Source organism: Pectinophora gossypiella, chromosome 2 (genome assembly GCF_024362695.1).
Source record: "Pectinophora gossypiella chromosome 2, ilPecGoss1.1, whole genome shotgun sequence".
NCBI lineage: Eukaryota > Metazoa > Arthropoda > Insecta > Lepidoptera > Gelechiidae > Pectinophora > Pectinophora gossypiella.
Window position 1 is genome coordinate 16,340,845 of NC_065405.1, and position 21,180 is coordinate 16,362,024.

Here is a 21,180-nt window from a genome sequence, read left to right on the forward strand (position 1 = left end):
ATACACACACAAATAAAAAAAATATACAGAACATAAACATAAATTGCCTATATATGTCACACTGCTGGGTGCAGGCCTCCCCTCGATAAAGTGGAAGGAATCACGAAATATATCAGCTGTTAATACAATGTGATTCTTGAAAAATCCTCAAGACTTATACATCCATTTCCTTTGAATGTTATTAGAATTAATCTGTAGTTTGTGTAATGCAGTACTAGACTTGTTACATGAAATATATGTATGATGCATTCAGCAGCTTATCATTCCAGGATTTGTATTCTGAGGATTTGTAAAGCATATAAAAAAACGAACTGTATAACAGAATCGATCGGCTTAATCTCTATGCTAATGAACGCCACAACACTGGCTTCTGTACTTTGACAGTGTAAAATATTATATTGTCTTTCTTTCAATAATTGTACTCAACTAGGCGTTCTGTTTATGTACTGTTAACTGCCGATGCTGCTGTACTGATAACTGCCGATGCCCAACAGTAACGTCGCCCCCAAGAATCGTGAAGCAGCCGCCAGTGGAGGAGCTGCTGTTCCAAGTGGCGCAGCCGGGCGAGGTGGACAAGCCCTTCATCATCGAGTGCGAGGCGGAGGGAGAGCCGGCTCCTAAGTAAGTAGATAGCTGATAACATGACATACATACATAAACAACCTATATACATAGGTTGTTGTAAGTCGGGTATATACCCGACTGAGGGATTTTGTTTTTTATCTATTACTAAAGACTTAAAGAAGGGAGCTCGGTGGCGCAGCGGTATACGCGCTCGGTATGCGATTGTTGAAGTTGATCAACTTTCGCAAAGGCCGGTCATAGGATGGGTGACCAAAAAAAAAGTTTTCATCTCGAGCTCCTCCGTGCTTCGGAAGGCGCGTTAAGCCGTTGGTCCCGGCTGCATTAGCAGTCGTTAATAACCATCAATCCGCACTGGGCTCGCGTGGTGGTTTAAGGCCCGATCTCCCTATCCACCCATAGGGAAGGCCCGTGCCCTAGCAGCGGGGACGTTAATAGGCTGATGGTGATGATACGTCCCACTGCTGGGCACTATTGGGCTCTATATCTGAATACCTGCGGTTGAAGTAAGGGGAGCTTCATTCAACCGGAGGGGGTGTGCATGGTCCATACTCCATTACGAGTTGATGACGGTATTTTTTATGGCTAAAAACCGGGAGCATAGGTATATTTACTTAACATAAGCTCACGACTATATCCTAATGGAGTGCTCAGAGGTACAACCTTCGGAAGATGTACTAAACAGATAGATAGTCGATGGTAGATGCGTTCAAAAAAGGTTTTTAAATTAAATGTATCTTCTCTTGAGTGGAATCGAAACAGAGATCGGAGCGTCGGCTTTCGGTCTTGAGTTGTCGTAGCAACGGCACAAATTGGGAATTTATTTCCTGATGTCACTTTTTGTAGGTAATGACCAGGTACTTGATGGGACAAATTGAAGCTTGCGGGCAATTAACAATCGCCTACTTATTAACGATCTAAACGCATAGTTATGACGGTGTCTTTTTAAAACGATGACGTCATATCTTTAGAATCTCTGGGTATTCATAACATTTTCTGCGAATTAAATCAGTAGTTATTTTAAATTCATTACTTCATTAGTCGACATTGTTGTAAGCTTTATTCAACTCATGCGTCCTATCATCGCATTATGTCGTTGCCAACCATTGAATTGCACATTATATCGTTAGGATCGTAGTGAATATCGTTAGAAGTTATAATTTAGCATGTCTGCTCACTGTTGTGATTTGCTATGGAATGTACACTTTATATGCGCTTTTATATGTTGTAAGAAACATAGAACGCGTTCAGCTATTTATTTTCTCGAGTTATCATCATCTCGGTTCGAATCTCGGCCTGGGCTCTGTGGTTCTGTGTGGCTTTGTGGTTTTCCATCGCAAAAATATAGAATTGAAAATAATTTAAACAAACACAAAAATACATGAATTTTGCGACGGAAAATTCAATTAGATTTTAACTCAATAGCGTGGTCTCAATCAATAACTATACGTCTAAGTAAGCATTAGTAAACTAACAATACCTCAATTTAATTCACGGAATTTAAACGCGTCTGACGCTGATTTCCGGAAAGGCGTTTCGCCATTAACAATCAGGAAACGACTTCTTTGTTTAAAGATTCGCCCTGTTTAGTAGAATATCGTTATGAAACAACTGTTAAAGTATAAAAGAAAATGAAAGGAAAACAAGGAATGGAAAGCTTTCTACCGCGCCGAGGTCGGCCAATATAACGTAAACAAAACTAAACTAACACATACACGGTATCTTCTTTCGTGTGTCCGTTATGAGGTCAATTGGGTCGTGTGCTAGATGAATTATGAAATTCTGATTACTAAAAAAAGGCAGATTTGAAACTAACGGAAAACAGTTTCTTTTTTCTATTTAACTTATTTATGACCTTATTTAGTCAGGAAACCGCTTTGAGCGATGAGGCGGCCTTTTGCCATGTATTTAGTTAAGAATCTTTAGTAAATATTTCCTTTTATTTTGGTGCAATAAAGTACATTTGTATTTTTGTAAAAACTTAATAATAAGTCCGACGTTTTATCACGTTTTTCTATGACGTCACAGTGTTCTTTTTCACACAAATTGCATTGGAATTTCGTGTTTGGACGTTTAATGAAACTAGCCTATTACCGACCTTATCATCATCTCGTGCTTGCATGGGACTTAAACATATCTGGCGAGGAGTGACTGTACACACTATCTTCTACAGTCACTTCTCGCCAGATATGTTTCTGCCTACCCCTTGTATGTCATGCGAAAGAATGCACAGGGAACCAACACATACATGTATATCTACGACCGTGCCCGTTTAGTCAAACGACTGCAATAGACTAGTTTCCAACTAGTCAAATCAGTAACTTTTTACTAAACGTCAAAACACGAAATCACTATGGAATTTGTATGAAAAAGGACACTGATGTCATAGAAAAACGTGATAAAATGTCGGACTTATTATTAAGTTTTTACAAAAATACAAATACAAATGTACTTTATTGCACCAAAATAAAAGGAAATATTTACAAAAGACTTACATACATATGGCAAATGGCGGCCTTTAAATAAGGTCGTAAATAGAAAAAAGAAAATGTCTATCGTTAGTTTTAGACCTGTCTTTATTTAGTAATCAGAATTACATAATTTATCTTGAACCTAGTACACGGTCCATTTTGTATAGGTAAGTTTGGCAAAGTGCAGAAAATATGAATATGATAATTGTTTGCTGAATGTGGGTTCCGCCACGCCTCGCTGCATTTCGTTTTACTGTTATCCTAAACGATATGAAAATGGTATGTAATAAAATTGTAATACCATTCAATACAGGTGCGGTAAATATAGCGCATTTTGATACTACAGACTTCCTTTGTGCAGTCTCTCTACCAAATTACACAATGAAAAGTCTAGTTTTCACTTTGCCTAATGCGAAAGTGCACAGTGCCTCTAAATAGTTGTAAAGCATAGACATAATCCCACGCAACAGACACGGCAAATGGCTACTAATATCAAAGCGGACTTGCGTGTACTTAATACTTCTAGGGATAAACAGGAACAAGGTTGATACTGGTTGTAAGGACGGTCGCACTTTGGAAGTGTACGTAAACGTTCTGAGAATAATCTCAACCTTCGCTCTATGTTATGAAGTTCTATGATACCGCGCACACTGGATATGAGTTGCACATCGTAGGACCGTATTTGTACGTTTACGTACGAGCACATTCGTAAGAAAACGCGTCCATAGTCACACCCCGGTCACTCCATACAAAAATCTTAGCCTTATCAACGCGTAAGTGCGAGAGAGACACAGTACGCGCGCTCTCACCCTTGCTCCTTAGCGGCTTACAGCCACTTAAGACTAAAGTAAGACCCAGAGAGGGTAAGGTCGGCGTCAGTTACGAATTAGTGCGGGGCGGAGAGTTACAGTTCTGTACGTATTATTCTTTATTCTAGGCCATAGTACTGCCGGCCTAACGCTCCTTGAGCACGTTAAATAGTCTGGAAGGCGCGTTATTTGCATATCGCGCGGCAGGGTGCATTCAACCCCTAGGTTATGCCGTCTACAGGCTGTACACTTGAGACCTTTAATCCGCTTACACTTTGTGTGGCTGCCAAACCATGTTGAGCTATCGGTTATAAACATAATGTCTATAATAGGGATATAATGAACGGCGTCACACAACGAACTGAAATTATCTAGCGGCAAGTTATGATGGCTGTTTTTGACGTTTGTCCCGCTCATCAAGTTTTGTATTATTCATAACTACGTTAAAGGAGTATATAGCTGTACTTTATTGTGTTTTGTATAATTTTTAACTAGTTATATTGACGTAGCAAATTGCTGTAATTCAGTATGTCAAAACAGCCATAATTGCGCACTTGAAATCATAGGGAAACTCCGGATTGAAAATGGCAAATAAGAAAACTCGTGGAAAATAAATCTTCGTCGACCTAAATAAGATACCTTTAATCGACCCCCAGGCACTTATTTCACTAACGTTAGTTGTCCAGGAAAATACGCGAGAAAACGGAGCTATTATCCAATAACGCATCCCCTGGGCGAACTGTCTTCTTCCCGGGAATTCCTTTATATAGATCCAGCCGGTCGCCCGTGGATTACCTTTGTCATAGCGAATGAACATCCATTTATATTTCTTTCCAAGGATAAGGTAGCATTACCAAATTGGATGGAACGGAATTTTGCTACAAGGAACGGTATTATATTACTCTGCGTTTCCTTTTCCTAAAAGCTTACCTTTGGGCTAAAAGATTTCAAGATATCAGAAATAAATTTTGATAGAATGACAGTTATACTACGTAAGCTTCTTTGACAAATTAAATTTTGGTCTCAATATCTTCGATAAAGTTCGATATGACGTAACGTGATTATTTAATTTGTATAGAATGCGTACAGCTGCTTATCATTCATATCATATGAGAATTGAGATATGTCTCGTCATCACGCAAGCACCTTCTTGACAAATAACATTCCTTAAACAAAACCTCCGTTTCTTTCAATTAATTTCAATCCAGGTAAAAATTGAGACTACAATATTTTACTTAAAACTGCATGTTCATTCAATGACTGTCGCTTTTTTGAAAACTCACATTCTCATATATTTTTTTTTTTTTTTGTTTACAAAATCTCCAAATAGACCCAAAAATAATGTGTATATAGATGGCACTGTAGAGATTTAACGTGTTATTTACCTATTTTCTCATTACTCGGGTACATAATTATTCAAAAATACAATATAATGGCAGAAGTACATATTAAAATAATTGTTCCTTGATATTGTAATTATGTTGCTACCTTATATCGCTTCTCTTCATTTTTATCAGAATAATAATGGGTGGAAGATGTAATTGTGCCTGGGTGTAATAAAAAGGGTCATCATTAATACCCAAAAACAAAGATAAAAGATTCACATGTCTGTTATCCATGAAATTAGAAGGAAAAACTTTACAGCGCCATCTTAGATATTCTTGAGGAACGTAGTCTGGAAAGTCCCTCGTTGAAACTGGCGCGTCTATTACGAGATTTTGTAAACAAAAATAACATCCGAATGTGAGTTTTTAAAAAGGCGCTTACACGGTGTTCATTCATTGAACGAACGTGCTGTTTTACAAAGACTGCATGAAGGCATTGCCACTAGTATTACATTGCTATTCTTCTTCTTATCGTGTGGGTTGTGAGGCGGAATACCAGCCTCATCAACCCTGGCATCAGGGTTATGATTGAGCCGCCAAAGGCCCCTGACATGGCTCACGTAACGATTACTCACCCACTTCAGTAAATAGTAACCGGGACCAACGGCTTAACGTGCCTTCCGAAGCACGGATCATTTTACTTTCGGACAATCAGGTGTTCAGCCTGTAATGTCCTAACTAAACTAGGGATCACAAAGTGATTTTTGTGATATGTCCCCACCGGGATTCGAACCCGGGGCCTACGGATCGTGAGTCCAACGCTCAACTACTGGACCACAGAGGCCGTTGTTATTACTAAGACAGGTTAATAAGACAGGTATTTGCGCGCATATTGCGCCATTATATACGATGTTTCGAGAACCATCTTCAGATATGAGGATTTCTAGTGGGGTGTTATTAAAAAACTTTGTTGCTCAGTTATATGCCGACTATCGTATAGGCCAGTAGATATAACTATGTAAGTGGAGTAAATAAAGTATCATTCATTAAAAAGGTATTCTTTCCTAATTAAGAAATAATGTTAGCTTGATACTGGTGCTGACTCCTGTACACACCATCTAATTTTAATTTAAAATTATACCTGTCATTTTCTAATCCGCCGAAAAGGAAAAGGACGGGTAATCGACCTGCATAATTTTTCCATAATACGTCGATTTCACTTTTCTCGACATTATTAAAGATCTCGTATTTAAAATCGTTTAAAATGCGAAAGCATGGAAAGGTCTCTTCGAGACATACATTTGTAGACAAGTTTAGTGAAAGTTTCGAAAACAAAAAGACATATTCAAATGCATTTACAAGGGCCCGATGACGTAATTGTGTAATATTATACGAGTATAAAGGTTTATTATTGTATATCAGAATATTATTGACTTCGCTCGGGTGCAATACTGAGGAAAAATAAAATTATTTACGACATCACATTAAAAACCTCAAAAATAACAGTATTTCTCCACTATTTAATGGATGTTATCATACATATAAACCTTCCTCTTGAATCACTCTATCTATTAAAAAAACCGCATCTAAAATCCGTTGCGTAGTTTAAACGATTTAAGCGTACGTACATAGGGATATAGAGACAGAAAAAGCGACTTTGTTTTATACTATGTAGTGATGTGCTGAGCGACAAAAATACCTTCTCCCACAATGTAATATCATAGTCATTAACTACAATCAATTTCATTTCATAAGTACATACATACATAAGATGTCACTTATTTCCCATTGGGGTAAGCAGAATCCACGGAACTCCACTTACTACGATCCTGACACACTACTTTCGCGTCTTCCACTCTCGCCGGTTTAGACTACTCTTGACCTGGCCTTCCTTTAAAACACCCTGGTTTTGGGGGGTTAAAATGGCCACATCAAAGCAATTCATCTAAGAAAGCAATATTGCTATTTGGCATTTGTTCACATTGCAGATTTACTTTTATATGCGCAAATGTCAAATTGCAACATTGCTTTCTTAGGTGAATTGCTTCGATGTGGCCATTTTAACCCTGCGAGCTTAGCACCGTAAGCACGCGCCGCGACAGAGACCATCTGTCTCTTTCTGAGCAGTACTGTTAGAGAGTAACGGGTGACGTATGTCAAAGCGAGAAAGAGTCGCGCGCTTACGGTGCTAAGCCCGCTGATCGCGGTATGTACTCTTCCAATTCTACCACTTACACCCGCACTATAAATCTTGTAGTAATTACATAAAAACAAAACAAAGAAGAGTGATGTATTCAGAAAATTTTACATACACAAAACTGTTACATGAGCTACACAAGTTTTGCTAGAATAGGTTAGAATCTACTAAACAGTGAATCCTTATTTAAACTGTAGAATATGCTAACATTCGTTCGTTGACGAATTTATGAGACATAACGTCTCGTGTAGATATACAAAGATACAGACACCGACGTATAAATTGTCATCCATCAAGTAGCTTTAGTGCGAATAGGTGAAGGTTTCTGAACTGGTTAGACCATAGCACGATGATCTAATGGCTCAATGGCCTCTACAGATGCATCAGCTGGCATTGGCGTGACGTCATCTTTATTAAAAACTTTTATTAAACGTGATCCGTTAAGTGCCCGAGTGCTCTTTTAAAACTTCAAACCTCAAATTGAGTTTAAAAACTTTTAATGTAATTTTTCCCTTTTCCAACAGATATATTTTTCTTACACTTTTATGTAGCTTAAGTGAAGAGGTACTTACGCCTCCCTCTACTTCAAGTTTATCTTAAAAGTACACTTAAAACTTCATGCCACAAAAATAATGTTTTAAAAGATCTTTTGATTCGCGGTCCTAAGATCTCAGTCTAGAAAATTCTGAGTGAACCAAGTATATTTACGGTAGAATGCATCTGTCCGCATAGATTCTAGATTCCAGTCTCGGTAAGGTTGTGAAAGGTCTACTACATTTCAATCGGCGAAGTGCTCTTTTACATAGAACTTGAAAAAAAAAAAAACATCGGCGACTGTATTATCTACAGACAGATCGAAATGTTATTTTTATTTTCTTACATTTTGAAAGGACTACGTTCGTTTCGTTCGTGGATAGTCAAATAACGACGTCGTTATATTATGACTTTGAAATGCGTTTTTATTATTAGAAAGCCTATAAATGTACTTAATTGGTTCTCCAAGGCACAGGCGTAACCTAGCTTGAGTCATCACATCTAGGTTCGGGTGAGCCAAACTGTATCTATCAGGCCGCGGGGGTCACCCGTTTCGATTTGAAAAACCTAAGTACTTTATTGTCGAAATTACTTTGTGAGACTGTCCTTTGTTTGGTAAGGAATTTTCAGGCTTGAATCACCTGATTGTCCGAAAAAGTAAGATGATTCCGTGCTTCGGAGGGCACGTTAAGCCGTTGGTCCCGGCTATTAGCCGTAAAAACACCTCCACCAACCCGCATTGGAGCAGCGTGGTGGAGTACGCTCCATACCCCCTCCGGTTGATTGAGGGGAGGCCTGTGCCCAACAGTGAAACATATATAGGCTGCTTATGTTATGTAAGTACTTTATACTTTTATCCTATACTTTACTTTCCCGACCAATCGGAATAGAGGCAACGCTCTACGCCCTTATAGCCTTGTATTCAATAGGCGATAAATGTTCCGCTACGCGGCCGCCTGTGACGTCACACGTCAGACGCAACATTGCGACTTTATGAATAAAATCTGTAACCAGATTACTCCCTGTGGAGTTAGAGCTGGTCAATGCTCTCGTGTATTTAATGAAGGGAAGCCGTGTCTAGTGGAATACATGGGCGTACCCTGCGGGTCAGTCCAAGAGTTACTACTTACTGATGTAAGCAGTCGTTACATGAGCCATGTCAGGGGCCTTTGGCGGCTCAATAGTAACCCTGACAAGAGGTTTGATGAGGTTGGTACTCCACCTCACAACCCACACGATAGAAGAATTAGAGTCCAAGAGTTGTCAAGGCGGGGTAAAACAGACTCTTTAGAAAATAAAATGCAGGGTAAAACCGGGCAAATGGGTCGTAATGATAAGTCCGATATTTTATCACGTTTTTCTATGACGTCACTGTGTGCTTTTTTATACAAAATCCAAAATTTCGTGTTTTGACGTTTAGTAAAAAGTAACTGATTTGACTAGTTGGAAACTAGCCTAATGTATGGGGAATGGTGGATATATCCGCATAGGTTGTAAAAGAGGGATTAGCGCATCAAGGAGGGTGCATGCCTCTGATCTTGATAAGTAGAGGACTTCGCTTAGTGATATACGTGGGTTGTCAAGTGAGATTATCGCGTCTAAGCACCGTCTGCTTTGGTTGTGAGTCTATAGTGTGACTATAACCACAGCCCGGACATTCCGTACAAAATTCACCTTCTTACCGTGTTCAGCCTAACGAGACACAGTCCGCTCGCTTTCCCCCTAACCATAGAATAAGGAATAATACTACGTATAGAACGGCAACTCTCCGCTCCCCACCAGCGGCTGAGTTACGTTTACCTCACCCTTCCTCGGACATAGTTTAGACTTGAATCGTATGGCGTCAGACATCACACATACAGATGCGCGTGTACGGTAACGTCATTGTGTAGTGTCTGTGCGAGGTTGTTTGTATGAAGTGTCCGGTGTGTGCCCTTACTCCAAGGCTAAAGTAAGACCCAGAGGGGGTGCGGTCGGCGCCCGTTATGAATTGGTGCGGGGAGGAGAGTTACCGTTGTATACGTAGTATTCTTTAATCTATGCTACAACGTCGCCTATCTGAACTTTCTCCTTTCTCCTGTTTTAATTTAAAGTAAAAGTCGATGCATACAGGATAGGATTACACTACACCGCAATCTAGCCGTATTTTCGTAGGTCAAGCCAAGATGAACTTATACACGGAGTAGACCTAGATCAATCATGTGTGTCTGTAGTATTATATTTATCTACGTGATTGAAATAAGGTACGGTTTTACTCAGATATCTAAGACTAGGACACGCCTTGTTTCGTTGCGACGGTACATGTCACAGGGTGATATCATAGGGTGAGTTTTCACATTTTTTTTTTGTAATCTATTCGCCCGAACACAGGGCAGGACAGGAGTCCTAGTACGGCTTTGAAATAGACTACTCTGGGCGCTATCTCACTCGCGTCAGGCAAGAGTACTGCGGGGCGGAAGACGAAAGTAGCATGTAGCATGGAGAATGCTACACCGACAAGAGCGTGGCTCTTAAATTAGTGATGATGACTCGCCCGAATCCGTACTCACGGTTTCACGAGACCGAGCCAGTTTACTCCGAACGAAGAATAAAGCAGTAATTCGGTAATTTCTCACTTTTTACGATTACGCAACTATAAAATAGTGATATTAGAGATTACGCGCGCGACATTTTAGGACATAAAGTGAAAACTCACCCGTAGGTCACATATTAAGCGGGCGACTTGTCACCTCCAATATTTAGTTACCTGGACAGTAGTTAAATAATCTTGCATACACGGGACAAGAAATCAAGGCACCACTCTTGCACTCCTTTCCAGAAATTTCCACCTGGATATCGGCTCCAGCCGACATGACACTACAATCTACTGCTGTATATGATAAGAGACACACGTGGTCACACTTTTAGTTGTTAGCGCTATTAGAGGAAAAAGCAAAGGGCCAAACAGACCGTTAGATCTTCATGAAGGTCATTTTCTCACCTTTTATTGAGTTAATGTATGCACTACAAATATACATACATATACACATACATAAACTCACGCCTATTTCCCACGCGGAATTCCATTTGCTTCGATCATTTACGCACGCCAGTTCAGTGTAGATCGTACTGAACCTTTTCTAAGGACATCTCAAATTACGGTCAATGTACGTCCTTCTAGGAAGACCTAACCTAGGAGGAAGACCTCAGACAGATCTACCACCAACCTTCGTAAACAAACAACACAAATATACGTACCTAAATATTAGAAATCTAGTGCACTACCGCTCGTATTTTTACTTAAGTCATCATCATCTCAGGCCTTTACATCTTTATCAGATGATTCAAACAGCGTTTCTGTGGCAGCTTTAATTTTTTTTTACTTACGTCACACACTATAAATGTAATGTTTTAAATGAGATGCCCCATACAATCAAAGTTATATGAATGGTTAGGTTATGGGAATGTTTTCAGCTCAGACATGTTCGCATTTTTATCAAATTATGACTAAATACTCAAACATCAAAAATATCCTATGATTGTATTAAAAACTATTATGAATATTCCCGCAAGGAAAACTGGTCTTCATTTACTTAGTAATAATATTAATATTAGCGTGACCGAACTCAAAACGTTTTATTAATGTTTATTCGCAATAATTTATTCATAAATTGATTTTATTCATTCATGAGTGAGTCAACTCCGCCTTGCGTGTAGATAAGGCGAACGTGTTAGGTCACACAATAAAATCATCCGCCACTGGACAGCTATGAATAGCCACTTACATATGGACGCGAGAATTAATACCTATACATTTTACGACGATGTCACATTAATATTTTTGACAAATTGTACTGTAAGTCCCATATAAATATCAAATATATGAATGCGTTAGGGTTCTAACGCGTGTACAATGATATTGCTAATGAGTACTTATGCCAGTAAAGATAAATTATGAAATTGTGATTACTAAATAAAGACCGAAAAAGAAGAAGAAGAAGATCCTCCTCCTCCTCCTTCCTCCTCCTCCTCCTTCCTCCTCCTCCTCCTTCCTCCTCCTCCTCCTCCTTCCTCCTTCCTTTAGAGGATCCTTTAGAGGTAAAGAAGATCTAAAGGTGACAAAAACCGTTTTCTTTTTTCTATTTAACTTATTTATGAATTTCAATAAAGTATAATGTAATAATAAGTGAGACATTTTGTCACGTTTTCTAAGTCAACTTCCGTATCATTTGCTGGATGATAAACTACATGGAACATTTAAAAAAAATATAATTTCCATGTCAGGGTGTCCGCGAGTCGTACGTAGAACAGAATAACGCCATTGTCATTGTGACGTCATGTTCGTCAAAATAATAGATCATATAAGATTTATAAGTACTGATGATTCAGTTCGTGTTCTGGATAGTTTAATTATAGTAACTGACGCTTCGGAACTGGATTTGTAAGCTCGAATAACGGTTTTTTGCTTGCTATGTCGTAAACGTGTCCATTTAGTAAGAATATAGAATTACTTATGTTCACGCCAACGTGAACGCACCATAATATTGAAAAACGGCAACCCCGATGACGTTCCGGTCCCGGTCTTCTTTCAATTCGCTCTCTCTACCTATCTCCGCGTCACGCACGTAACGACCAACTAACTATAACAATGTAACAATCGCGTACACGCACAAAAATGTAAGGAAACAATCCAGTAATAAACAATCCCCCTCAAGACGAAGGTTTCATTGAAGCAATCCTATCTGCTAAACATCTACAACAAACAATAACCCCACGCCGGAGCTACTGCAGCGCCGACAACTTAATTAAGTATGAACACGTAGGTAAATGAAAAAAATTACTGAAAAAAAAAGTATTTATTTCGGGCCATATTGGATAAGACGTATGTGGAGTTATATTTAGAAAATTAAATAGACATTTGCTAAAACGAAATATCAACCCGAGCTCCCATCAGACGCGCGATTGGTAATTAAGAAAATTGAATCAAGCTTTATTATTGAAGTAACTACACATAATGTAACATAACATAACAAATACTTTTATTGCACAAAGAGGAAATGGAAAACAAAAGAGAAATGGTAACTTCATCATCTCCCTAGCATTTTCCCGTTTTTCACAGGGTCCGCTTACCTAACCTGAAGATTTGAAAGAGAAATAGGAACAAAATGAAAAATAAAAATGAAATGAACGTAGAATGTAATACATCCTTTTACATGTACTAGATTGTTAAGGGGTCTTTGCGTGGTATTCGTGGTAATCTGATAAGGTAAAAGCTTACTATAGTAGGCCGTTGGCCGTTAGCCGTTGGTCCTGGTTGTTGATGTAAGTACGTAGTCGTTACATGAGTCATGTCAGGGGCCTATGGCGGCTCAATAATAACCCTGACACCAGCGTTAATGGGGTTGGTAATCCACCTCATAACCCACACGAAAGAAGACTATAGCAGGCCCAATTTATTACACAGGATCACATTTGACGTATCCTCAACGACTTAAACCTAAATAAAGATTTTATCTATCTATAATGATTACTTTCATGACTCCCGTTAGGTTGCTGTCATACAAAAATAATCAAATATTCTTCTCCCCAAACAGGTACAGATGGATCAAGAACGGCAAGCCATTCGAGTACACGAGCTACGACAACCGTATCTCGCAGCAACCCGGGCGAGGCACCCTGGTGGTCAGCAGGCCTCGAGACGAGGACTTAGGGCAGTACCAGTGTTTCGCCTCCAACGAGTGGGGAACTGCTACCTCCAACTCCGTGTTTGTACGGAAAGCTGAGCTCAATTCATTCAACGAAACCGATAGCGCCCAAAGAACAATCACAGCCCAAGAAGGATTACCCTTCAAGCTTACGTGTATACCTCCAGATGGTCATCCGAAACCTAAAGTCTACTGGATGCTCCAAGGCGACCAGGGTCAACTAAAGACGATAAACAACTCACGGATGACCTTAGATCCAGAAGGCAACCTTCTGTTCTCGAACGTGACTCGTTATGACGCGTCTGTGGACTACGCGTACACGTGTGCAGCTAAATCCCTGTTCAGGAACGAGTATAAACTTGGTAACAAAGTGTACTTGGTAGTGGAACAGACGGGGATATTGCCAACGTTGAACAAGCATGAGCCAGTACGACAGTATGTTACTAGGAAGGTGGAGACAGCCCTGAAAGGAAAGAAGACTGAATTGTACTGCATCTATGGTGGAACGTAAGTTTTATTGCTTAATTTCTGTTATTTAGGAATAGTAACTCAGGACATCAGGAGCGATGGCTCAGCAAGTCAAATCGACCGGCAGTAAGGTCCATCTTTGCTTGAGTTACCTTATCAATCCTTTTCGTAACGAGAGCTTCTTAGGTTGAAGCATTGCGGGCATGACACTGCCATCAAATACATCCTCAATTGCTTCCGAAGCTTCTATTAAGATTAGCGAAAACTTCTGTAGTTATTCGATAGAGCTGATTTACATGTCAAGCTTTAGCTTCATTCACACATACAACTTATACTACTAAAGTCCTTATTCAGTGTTTTTTTCAAACAATAATAATCGTACCTAAAAAGGCGGGAGAAATAGAACATAATTTCCCTTTTCCTACGCGTTCTGGAAATAGCTGTCATGGCGTCAGGTCGCAGTTTCCTCCCTGACAGGTTTACACAAGAACTGCCACAGATCACCATCTATAGACACGAGTACATAAAGAAGATCTTATTATAATTCGAGTTGACATAGATGGAAAGTTGCAAGGCCTGAAAGAAAAGTCATGAGAATGCGGAACCAAAATAATTTTCTGCTTCGCTAACGTTAACGAATAAAATGAAAATGAGTAGGATCACGTGCAATTTCGATAGCTAAGCCCTATGATTGGCACTTTTAAGATGCACTAATAACGCACTTGCCTAAAGGGCGAAGTCTTGCATTTTGCAACGGTGTCTATTGGAGTAATCTGTGTCTATGGGTCATGGTTGATACGGACGTAGGGAACACCGACCTATACCCTTTACTCAGTAAACCAATATATCACAATGACGAGAATATACGAGTAATCTATTTTTACAGGGTTTATTATAGTTACTGTCCCTATGCCACTTTTTAATAGATTACACTGTCAATTTTATTAGTTTGTCCGTCTCGTTTTATTGAGTTGCGCATATTTATGACATACTAGACTTATCATGTGGTTATTGTTAACATTTTTAAGAATAAAATATAGGTTAAAAAATTCCTAAGTAAGATAAATTTTCTAACCTAATAACCTTTTTTTACACAATGCAAAATTTATACGACAGATGAGATGTTAACCATGAGCCATGGACATATATTACCTTAGTAGACACCTTATTTCTCCCTAAACTCGCAGTCAAAACTTCCAAATCCCTCCCCCCCATTAATCACTTATTTCACCCCCAGGCCGCTTCCCCAAGTGGTGTGGTCAAAGAACGGGCAGGCCATCATGTCTTCTCAGGAGATCACCCAAGACAACTACGGCAAGACTTTGGTCATCAGACGGACCAGCTATGAAGACCAGGGCACGTACACTTGCGAGGTCAGCAACGGAGTCGGCAGTGCCCAGTCCTACTCCATACAACTCAATGTTGAGGGTAAGTCTTACATTGATTTGTTTACTAGCTATCTACTCGCGACTCTATCCGCGTTGTCACTTTTCCATCCCCTTAAGAGATGATTTCGGTGAAAAAAGTATTGTATGTGCTTTTCTCAATCTCAAACTATCGCCATACTGAATTTCATAACTTTAGCGCTTTGCAAAGTGAAAAGGTAACAAACAAGTTACTTTTGAAAATGCAAAATGTAAGAATTTCGGAGAGATATTTTCTTGTATCGTACTTTTTATAGCTCGATTATTCCATAGAAGTTGATGGTTGGGCTGGCAGAGGAAGACCTAGAAGGACATTGACCAAATTGGAGATGTCCTTAGAAAAGGTTTAGTACGATCTACTCTGAACCGGCGTGCGTGTATGAAGCGATTGATGAATGTGTAGCAAGCAAGAGAAGTGTGTCAGGATCGAAGCAAATGGAATTCTATAGTCTCTGCTAAATACCCGGTGGGAAATAGGCGTGAGTTTATGTATGTATGTATGTATTCCATAGACTGGTTTTAGTTTTTAAACTATTTTTTTTAACGTTTGATCGTAACGCTATTGAGTGTGTTCCATAAGCGATTATACATTTTTTTACGTTCTATCTTGTATTCTACTTCGCAAGGCCGGAGCAGTGTTACATATTTTGTCTATAAAAAATCGTTTGCATTTAATTATGGTTCGTAAGGCGAGTCACGGTTGGTTGTATCGAAAACAGTCTCAAGTCATCGCTTGTACTTGGGCCCTTTGACCAGCTGGTAAGACGTTTAAAATCTCTTTGGTGTTACTTTATATGCAGGGTGTTAGTGTAGTAAAAAAAAACGCAATAAGGTCATGAATTTTGCGACAGAAAATTCCATTTGATATCAACTCAGAATCATGGTCTGAATCATCTCTCAAAGTTGTCGTTACGATGTCACTAACACCCTGTACTTAAAAATTGATTTGTTTCTATGTGTAGAACACGTTCAGCTGCTTGTCTTCCTGAATATGTCGTAAAATACTATAGAGGAATTATGTCCTTTCTTACATGATGGACTAATGTTATTGGCTATTATTAACTGATCGCTTGTCACCATAAGATTCATCATATCCATCATAGGTCATCTTATCAACAGTGGCTGCAAATTGTCTTTGATTACTTGTGTCTCTGCCCATCCCATTAGAGATTACAGGTGTGGGTTTATTATTATTTGTATGTTGTTTCCATATCTGGGGCTTATGAAGTCCCGGTCTTTTGGAAAGCGTGTGTGGGGCTGAAGCCAACATGTAGAGGCCCCTTAAGACAATTTTATCTAAATGTGATGTGACACCAACCGGCGATTATCCCTGTATACACTATGGGAGTGCACCCAAAGACAATCCCCGGTTCGTATAGGATTATAGGGACAAAGGGAACTGGGCTATTGGGTTGGGGGTTAGTGGACAGGGATAATGGGGCTATGGGGGACTATGGCGCCTGCTCGACCAATGTTAATAACAAAAATACAATGAGCAGGCGGTGATTCGCCACTCACTAGATGGGCCACCTATCTAGCCGACGCGGCTGGACGGCAAGGCAGCAACATGGTTGTGAGCAGCTCAGGGTGTCGAGAGGTGTACGCCGCTTTCTGCGAGGCGGTTTACCCGCCTCACCAAGTCGCGACTTATGCATCTTTCACTTACACCCTGCAAGTAAATTAACATGTAACTGGCCGGCCAAGGCAAGCCAGAGGTGACAGTCCTGCGGGCACCGCTGGGATCCACTCGGGCCGGGGAAGGCAAGCCAGACGGAGGGCCTGACCGACTCTCGGGGGATCTCAGCTCCGTGGTCTCGTCACTCAGCAACAGCTCGCCACAAGCTGGCCTGCGGACTGCACTGTTGAATTCACCACGTTCGCTGATGAATTCACCAGGGGGCGATGGGGACGTCACATCCCTACGCCTTTATTATTATTACAAAATACTCCTCCGAATCAAAATAAATATCTAACAGTAACACACTTCAGAAACGCAATTGTCATTCAACTTGTACAACTGTGACATATTTTTCGTATGCTCCAAAAGTATCGGCCGCATACATTGTCCCTAATATGGGACCTTCACCTAAAAGGGCGAGCGATTTTGGCGCGCACTTCCTTACATCAATTGATCATATTAAATTATAGGTCTGACTACCAACGAGCGATCAAAGGGCATAGACTAAATACTTTAATTTTTAGATTGATTGAGGCGGTTTTCACTACACAGTTGGCTCGACCATAATAGACGACGATATGGCTCACCTATTACGTTGGTCTAACAGAAAGCTCGCTGAGGTGTGGGTACTTAGTTCATCTTGCGATGGATATACCTCTGACTACCCCAATTGGGAGTTGTGAGCTATCATTGAGGTAATTAAAACGTTATTTTTGGGAATATTCTATTGCTTGCATTCCATCATTAACGATCATAATAAATACCGTGGGATTATCTCTGGCTGGTGTCGTCGTCTATTCTACCTATTTCCAAATATCGTATAGTAGCATAGAGCCGTGGTAACCCAGTTGGTAGAAAGCTTGCCTCTCACTTTGAGGTCCCAGGTTCTAATCCAGCCTAAACCAATGACTGTCGAATTTGTTTCTGAATTTGTTTGGATCATAAATGATTATCACGTGCTCAGCGGTGAAGGAAAACAAACATTCCCGAGAAATGAGTGTGTGACATAACTTGTATTGGGTTGGTTTTCCCTTCGCGGGTTGGAAGGTCAGACAGGCAATCGCTTCCGTAAAAAACCGGACCTGTCAAATCTTCAGGTTAGGTAAGCGGACCCTGTGAAAAACGGGATAATGCTAGGGGGATGATGTATCGTATCGTAGAAGTCGATGAAGATCTAACGCGAAATTATAGGCTTGTCTTCTTCTCTCGTGTGAGTTGCTAGATAAATTACCTACCTCATCAATCCTGGTGTCAGCTGCCATTGGGTTGAGCCCCAAAGGTCCCTGACATAGCTCATGTAACGACTAACCAGTGACGCGTTTCTAAAGACTTGTTGCTACACCCATCCTCTACAGAAGATGACAAAGCTAACTTATCTATAGATTTCCCCCCCACACTCCAATTGACCCCTTGATCCCAGCTCTCACATGTTGTATCTTGTTAATTATAATCTGCCGCACTCACAGTACAGGAATGACCGCGCGTCCCGTGATGGAATGATGTAATCCGTCACGCACGTCGTAACGCCATTTACTTATGGGTGTTATAGCCTATTAGTGGCATGGTGGCCTCCGTCCAGTGGTTGAGCGTTGTGCTCACGATCTGGAGGTCCCGGGTTCGAAACCCGGTGGGGACAAATCACAAAAATCACTTTGTGATCTCTAATTTGCTTAGGACATTACAGCCTGAGTGTACAAAAGTAAGATGATCCGTGCTTCGGAAGGCACGTTAAGCCGTTGGTCCCGGTTACAGATTTTCCTTCGTTTAACCTTCTAATTTCATGGGTAACAGACATATGCATCTTTTATCTCTGTTTTTAGGTATAAATGATGACCCTTTACACCCAGGCACCATTCATCTTCCACCCATTATTATTCTGATCATAATAAAGAGAAGCAATATAGGTAGCAAGCAACATAATTCTATACATAATGTGATTCAAATATCAGCGCCAATTGTTTTTATATATGCTTCTGTTATTAAATTGTGTACAGGATTAAATATGTACTTGAGTAATGAGTAAATACGTATTGTATTTTGGATTAAATATGTATCCGAGTAATGAGAAAATACGTATTTATCACGTTAAAGCTATACAACGCCATCTATATTGATTTGGTGAACGAATCCTGGAAACTACCTCATTGTCAAGACTATTTAGCTCAATCAATCAATCATTTTTATTTGCCAGAATACAATTTACAAAAGTCGTCGTCTACAAAAGAAGAACAACGAAGACAAAAAAAAAGTCTAAGTCGAAGTCTTCGTTGTTGAAGTGGACTCGTCTCTTGCTTAGGTTCTGATTTTGCTTATTGATTAATAAAATGTTTAACATAAACATAAACTGCCTATATACGTCCCACTGCTGGGCACAGGCCTCCCCTCAACAACCGGAGGGAGTATGGAGCATACTCCACCACGCTGCTCCACTGCGGGTTGGTGGAGGTGTTTTTACGGCTAATAGCCGGGACCAACGGCTTAACGTGCCCTCCGAAGCACGGATTCATCTTACTTTTTCGGACAATCAGGTGATTCAAGCCTGAAAAGTCCTTACCAAACAAAGGACAGTCTCACAAAGTGATTTCGACAATGTCCCCATCGGGAATCGAACCCGGACCTCCAGATCGTGAGGCTAACGCTCTAACCACTAGACCACGGAGGCTGTTATTTGACCAAAAATTACATTACAGAAAATTAAGTTACAGAATTTCTGACATACCAGACATTTAGACATTACAAAAAAAGCATTGATTGATTGGTACATAAAGATGTTATTGACTCTCATATTCCATGGTATGTTTTTGGATTAAAATTAGTATTCGTCCCAGTTCTCAGGCCAATTTATGTGTTCTTTTCATCATGGTTCTTATGAATGGCCTTGTATTAATTGATGTGTGTCTTTGTTCTTGCTTGTTAAATATAACTGGATCGTAAACGAACACTTACTTAAAGTCGAGGGTCTTTAGTTCTCATTATTTTGAGATTTGACTGTTCAGTATGTGGAGTACCCCGGCTACGATGCACCCTTCTGAGGAATTTGGCCATTAGTGTGCAACATTTTGCACTCGAGTAGTGTAGTCATTATCAGCCCATTAACGTCCCCACTGCTGGGGCACGGGCCTTTCCTATGGATGTCATAGGGGGAAATCGGGCCTTAAATCATCACGCGGGCCCAGTGCGGATTGATGGTTATTAACGACTGCTAATGCAGCCGGGACCAACGGCTTAACGTGCCTTCCGAAGCAAGGAGGAGCTCGAGATGAAAACTTTTTTTTTTTGTGGTCACCCATCCTATGACCGGCCATTGCGAAAGTTGCTTTACTTCAACAATCGCAGGCCGAGCGCGTTAAACGCTGCGCTACCGAGCTCCTCATAGAGAGTAGTCTCAGAGTAGTGTAGTAGACGACAGATACATCATCAGAATAGTCGGTATGGCAGCTCGCATAATATCAAACAAACAAAGTCAGTAATTGGCCCCGATTCCGGCAAACACATTTTAATTTAATTTAAGTTATACCCGTCATTTTCTTATCCGCCGAAAAGGAAAGGGACGGATGATTGACAGCTGTTAATTTTAAAATGAATGAGTGAATTAATGAATAACCCGTGTAGGTATCTCGCTGGTACGCAACTCGTTTACATATTACACATATTACTCATATTACGTTTACATATACTGTCAACTTAACTCTGTCGGGTTATTGGCCGATGTACAATTTTAAAGGGTTAGATTTAGTTTAGATATCTGCCTAAAATTGACGTGTGTTCCATAAATTTTATGCCAGTCGATTACTGGGCCCTCTCTTTTTCAGCGGATAAGAAAATGAGAGATATAACTTAAAATAAAATTAGGTGGTGTGTACAGGAATTAGCACCATTATAGAAAGCATTTCAAGCCGTTGGCCCCGGCTATTAGCCGTAAATAACACCTCCACTAACCTGCAGTGGAGCAGCGTAGTAGATAGAGGAGAGGCCTGTGACCAACAGTGGCCAACACGTATGGTAATA

The 21,180-nt window shown here is 40.2% G+C and overlaps 1 protein-coding gene across 3 annotated transcripts in view; it reads left to right on the forward strand.

Annotated features, from left to right (window-relative positions):
• LOC126378029 (neuroglian-like) overlaps positions 1 to 21,180 on the forward strand; it is a 52,174-nt gene that overhangs the window by 2,534 nt on the left and 28,460 nt on the right. For all 3 annotated transcript variants that reach the window (XM_050026100.1, XM_050026117.1, XM_050026108.1), the window contains exons 3-5: positions 495 to 621; positions 13,492 to 14,109; positions 15,308 to 15,498. In XM_050026100.1, coding sequence (XP_049882057.1) covers positions 495 to 621; positions 13,492 to 14,109; positions 15,308 to 15,498 — 936 coding nt within the window. The remainder of the gene's footprint in view (positions 1 to 494; positions 622 to 13,491; positions 14,110 to 15,307; positions 15,499 to 21,180) is intronic.